The sequence below is a fragment of the Saimiri boliviensis genome, chromosome 2, assembly GCF_048565385.1.
Source record: "Saimiri boliviensis isolate mSaiBol1 chromosome 2, mSaiBol1.pri, whole genome shotgun sequence".
In the NCBI taxonomy this organism is placed as follows: Eukaryota; Metazoa; Chordata; class Mammalia; order Primates; family Cebidae; genus Saimiri; species Saimiri boliviensis.
This window is the reverse complement of record NC_133450.1, coordinates 42,890,125-42,896,124: the sequence shown is the minus strand read 5'-3', so window position 1 is coordinate 42,896,124 and position 6,000 is coordinate 42,890,125. Positions and strand designations below refer to the sequence as shown.

General features: G+C 33.9%; 1 protein-coding gene across 3 annotated transcripts in view; it reads left to right on the top strand.

Moving 5' to 3' along the window:
- MNAT1 (MNAT1 component of CDK activating kinase) overlaps nucleotides 1-6,000 on the top strand; it is a 222,431-nt gene that overhangs the window by 67,779 nt on the left and 148,652 nt on the right. For all 3 annotated transcript variants that reach the window (XM_003924403.4, XM_074393162.1, XM_074393163.1), the window contains exons 2-3: nucleotides 829-981; nucleotides 2,917-2,990. In XM_003924403.4, coding sequence (XP_003924452.2) covers nucleotides 829-981; nucleotides 2,917-2,990 — 227 coding nt within the window. The remainder of the gene's footprint in view (nucleotides 1-828; nucleotides 982-2,916; nucleotides 2,991-6,000) is intronic.

Here is a 6,000-nt window from a genome sequence, read left to right as displayed (position 1 = left end):
CAGATCTTGCCAAGTCCCCAGGAATCTGGTTACAGAGAGGTTCACTTCTCCAGTTCATTGTTTTTTCAACTCAAGTCTTCTAGGAAGTTGTAAGCCCGTCTTAATGTTGCACTATCAGAAAAGGGGATGCAGGTATCTGGGAAACCTGGTTTGTCTGGGCATTCAGTTTAATTGATTTGGGGTAATGAACTTTAAGTGAATAAAGCTTTTATAAGCAGCCACTCTTTCTAAGATTACTCATGGCAGAAGTTGTGTTCATTTTCTCCTTCACACATACTGGAGCACTCAAAGTTCTTTATCCTCTGGACAGTGGGGCCTCATTCAGCTAGCATGTCTTTCTTGTAGTTGTCATTTTCTCAGTTGATCACTGAACTTTCAAAAAGCTCTTACAAGGAAAGGAAGAAAAAAGTCTGTTTTAGTGCTTGGGGTATACAGGGCTCTCTAAAGTGCAGGCCCCTGGCAGAGGCTTCTTTTGCCCAGGTCTAAGGATATTGATATTGGACTGGGGATGGAGGTGACCATACACTAACCTTTTACATGCTGTTTAACTTCTCCCTATCCTGCTATTTTTCCTAGTCTCTCAATTTATTTTAATTTATAAATTTGTTTGATTTATAAAACACAATTGATATCACTTGGGACACCTGTATCTGAAAAGTAAGCTCCAAATGAAAATGAACATTTTCTAAGAAGTTTTTTGGTAAGATTTTAAAAAGCAATGACTAATTTTCATGTCTCACTCTTCTTACCCCATAGGGGCAAACTATTCAGACGTGTGGTAGATTTGAATATTGGCTTTAATGTGATGTTTTATTTCTCACCTTACAGCTGTGAAAGTTGTGTGGATTTACTGTTTGTGAGAGGAGCTGGAAACTGTCCTGAGTGTGGTACTCCACTTAGAAAGAGCAACTTCAGGGTACAACTCTTTGAAGATCCCACTGTTGACAAAGAGGTTGAGATCAGGAAAAAAGTGCTAAAGATGTAAGTATTCCTGCTTGAATGATTCAGCCAACAAGAGGACTTTAACAGTTATGTCAATAATTGATTATTATTTGCTGATAAATATGGAGAGATTAGCAAGTAAATAACTATAAATTCATTTAAGTTCTTAGAGAAGTGAGTAATAATATTTATTTATCTTTGTTAAAGAAGATTCTCTTGATGCCTTCATTATTCATTTGTATTTGTTCTTTGATTAATAAACATGTATTGAATATCTGCTGTGTATAAATACTGTGTTATGCATGTTAGGCAGTAGTTATGAAGTGATGAGTAAAACAGCTATAAACTCTGTTCTTATGAGACTTACAGAACAGTAGCATAGGATAGCAAAGAGACAAAAATCAGGTAAACCAAAGCAAATATGTTATTTATTATATCTTGAGAATAGTGCTATATAGTTAGTCACTGAGTGTTGCTGTGGTCAGTGATGTCACGTATAGGCTGAAGAGGTAACATTAAGTTGAGGTCTGAAGGCTATTAAGAGAAAATTATGTGTTAGCTATATTTTGGTATGTATGTTTTTGTGTACATACATGTATATACATATATGGGCATAGTATGTATATGTGTGTTTATATATATGTATATATATCTATATATTAATCTTTTTATTTACAATTTAGGTTTTACTTTTTACTCTTTGTTAATAGTTTTGGGTTTTATTTAATCTATTCTTTTATTATAAGACACTTATTTTTTTGAAATTAAAATAATTGATATATTTATTAATTTATTTTTATTTTCAGTGGTAATACATTTCAACCCAAGTAACTAGTGTTTTAGCAGCATCTTTCTAGGTACATAACCAATGATACTTTATCAGTGTCCCTAGCGGCTCTTTCGTTGTTTATAACTTCTGGGAGGTAGTCTCTTAGATTCTGATCTTTCATTGTTAATTCCTTGCAATTTACTCATTCTTCACAGGTACGTTACAGTATTTACAGATTTTCTTGATCTCACATTTTTTAGACTATGTCACGAAAAATGGAGGATTTGCTTCTATTTTTTGTTTTGGAAATTAGTGAATATTTCTTAGAAGTAAATAACAAGTAAAAACTTTTGCAAGAAGTAAAAAGGCAAGAATTATTACTAAGGGTGGGTTTGGAAATGACACAAAGATTATGTACTGTGAACATTAGAATGAGACTATGAGGATCAAACAACAATCATTTTCCTTCAAACATGATAGATAGCTGTACTCTGTTTACTATTAAAAATAAGATAATAAAGTGGATCATTCTTTAGAAGGTTTATATATGATAAACTTAGAAAATAAACCATAATTTCCAATGGCATGCCTTGCTTAAGCTCATTTTCCAATCTTTCAAGCTCCTAATTTCTTTTTCCCTGAAGTCTTAATAAGGATTTTGCATATTGCACCATTTTCTCCTGATCCGACTTCTTCTCTGTAGTCATAGGAATTTAAGAATTGCATTTTTGGTCTGGTTACAAACCTGGTGTTAAGAAAACGGTGTTTTATGCTGGGTGCAGTGGCTCATGCCTATAATCCCAGCACTTTGGGAGGCCGAGGTGGGCAGATCACTTGAGGTCAGGAGTTCAAAACCAGGCTGGCCAACTTGGTAAAATCCCATCTCTACTAAAATACAAAATAAAAAATTTAACTGGATGTGGTGGTGTGCGCTTGTAATCCCAGCTACTCAGAAGGCTGAGGCAGGAGAACCTAGGAGGTGGAGGTAGCAGTGAACCAAGATTGCGCCCCTACACTCCAGTCTGGATAACAGAGCAAGACTCCATCTCAAAAATAAAAAGAAAAAGAAAGAAAATGGTGTTTTACCCAGTAAGCAGTTCTTTTCCATGTATCATATATGAATTAGGTAAGAACAAACAAACCAGTTAGATAATATTAAAAGCAATGATACATAATATGTAGATTTATTTTTTCTTTTCTTAAAGATACAATAAAAGAGAAGAAGACTTTCCTAGTCTAAGAGAATACAATGACTTCCTGGAAGAAGTGGAAGAAATTGGTACGTTTTTAATTTGATGTATGCTAGCCTATAGGACCATGTGCTTTTACCTTTTAAATGCTTAGGAGAACATCTCACATAAAAACCTCTAAATAGGTTTTGTTGTGATAGCTAACATTTACTTACTTTCTTTTGTAAATAACCTATGTAAGTAATACTTTTTCTTAGGAAAAATATGTTTAATAGAGGAAGTAACACTTTGTAGCTGGGGAAGAAGACTATATGGGTACATACATCTGTATGTTGATAATGTATTACAGTAGTTTAAATAAAAGGAAAGCATATTCTGATTTTTTTCAAAAATGGGGTTCCTGTTAACCATATTTATAGTGACTAGAGCCATATGTTTATCATTGTTTGTGCTTCTGTGGCTGTAGTAGTCTTAAAGTACTTTGAGGCAGTTTACTGTTGAAGTGGCATTCTATTAATCATTATTATTCTGTAATCAGAGGTTGGAGTAATCTTTGTGCTTCTTTCTGATGTGTTTAGTCAAAAGGATGATTTTTGTCAAGAAAAAACTCTTTAAGTTCTCTTAAATGAAATTTCAGAGATGTTAAAAAGTTTGGAAGTTGTTATATATTGATTTAAAAAATAATGCTGCTTTTTAAAGTCGCAATAATTAAATGTGGGTTTGGGAATGATACAAAGGTTGTATACTGAGAACATTAGAATGAGACTATGAGGATGAAACAACAATCGTTTTCTTTCAAACTTGATAGGTAATTGTACTCAATATTTACTATTAAAAATAAGATTATAATAAATGGATCATTCTTTAGAAGATTTATATATAGTAAACTTAGAAAATTCACATTTCTGAGGAATAATGTTTTAATTCCTTCAATTTCTTTACTATAAAATCCAGAAAATCTTTTTGTTTCAACTGTTATCTGAAACTTTTATGTATCTAAGTTCATTTGTTATGCCATAGCAAAAGTACATGCAAAACATAATTTAGGGTTTCTCTGGGATCTTTCAGTGCTATAGGAGCTACTGGTTTTCCATTCTACGTGTATTTATTGCACTTTGTATGTTATCTTAGCAATTGTGAATGACTATGGATTTTAGCTGAAAAGATGGTAGAATTGGGAATGACAAGGCAAAGCGGAAAAGTTAGGATGTTGACTGAGAAGAACAATCAGAAAGAAATCTGCGAGAATTGGGCAAGTATGAAGGAATATAGAAATCTGCCTATATATAGATATTAAGTATAGGAAAAGCAGTTGGATAGCAATTGGGAAGAAAAGCAGCTTACATATATTCTAAAGGTAATATGATGAATCAAGTCTGGTCAAGCAATAAAGGGAAAGGAGATTTTATGTGTTGCAATGCAAGTTGAATACATGGTCACAATTCCAAGCAGGCAGTCAGGATAACTAAAAGAAACTGATGTACAGAGAAGGTGAGGAATAGGTTTAAGGGATGAACTACAAGGAGATCTTGATTCTGGGATTAAGGTTTTGACTGAGCTATCATTAAAAAGTACACACACACACACACACACACACACACACACACATACATTTGCTCCAAATAAGTCAGTTTGAAGGTATGGACTACATGGGTCCCATAGGTAAACAAGGTTTATGTTCAGACATTGGTACTAGAATTGATAGGCAAGAGCAAGTGTGGATATTAGCGGTATACAACATATAATGCTTTTTTTTTTACCAAATACAGAAACTGTGGCTAAGACCATTTAATTTCAAAGTTATTCTGCTGTTTTGTATATTTAGTTGCAGTATGTGGAAACTGTCTTAACCAGCCTCCACTTAATTGTCTCATTGAAGTAACTGACATTCCCCAGTTTTTCCATAAAATGTACTCACTGATACCCACAGCATAATGAATACATTGTGAATGCTGTCAATTAGAAGTTGCCCTTGAGTACACCTCTGTGATTCTCCCACCAGTTCAATTATACACCAAGAGTTATTAGCCTTGATAACCAAACCTTCTTATGTCAATTGTACTTGTTATTGTCGTTATGTAATTAAATACATATTTAAATATTATATGTAATTTAAATACTTAAATCATGTGTAAGGTTGGGGAAAAAATTACAAAACTCTAGAAGGATTCTGCTTCTCAGATTTTTAAGTCACTTCTTTAAAAAATGAGAATTGGCCAGGTGCAGTGGCTCAGGCCTGTAATCATAGCACTTTGGGAGGCTGAGGCAAGAGGACTGCTTGAGCCCGGGACTTTGAGATCAGCCTGGGTAACATAATGAGACCCATCTCTAACAAAATTTAACAAGTTAACTGGATGTAGTGGCATGTGCCTGTAGTCCCAGCTACTTGGAAGGCTGAGGTGGATTGCTTAAGTCTAGGAGCTCAAGGCTACAGTGAATGGTGATTGTGCCACTGCACTCCAGCCTAGGCAACAGAGCACGACCATGTCTCTGAAAAAACAAAAAGCAGAAAACAAAAAAGGAAATTGAACAATATAGATGACAATTATGGCCTATATAAGGAAGAAGCAAAACTCTGAAGACTAGAATTTGCTGTATGTCATTAAGTTAGAGAATGACTATATGCTTACTATATATGTTTTAAGTTAAAGTATTTAAAAAGAGAGATGTTTGTGTGTGTTTCCCTCCTTTAACAGCCTTATTTAAATAATCAACTTTAAATCCTCATTGTGTTGATTAAAGAGTGGTTCTATTGTATTTAAAGATATTGATGGTTTGTGGGAACTAACCTCTTGGATTTATAGTTTATTTTCTGAAATTTAGCTCCATTCAGCAAGTTTTAAGATTATTTTATGTGAACTGCTTTATTGATGGGGATATGTGATATTTGCCCTCAATTAGCTCAGACTCTAAAGGGAGAGATAATTATGTTAACTGACAAGTATAATTTAATGTGGTAAGTCTTATACATAGGCGTTTATAAAATGCTGTGGGAATACAGATAAGAAAGCAATTAACCTAGCACTGGGAAAGAGAGATAGGGTTTGGTGAAGTTCAGAAAAGAGATGGCACTTGAGTTTGATCCTGAAAGAGGAATAA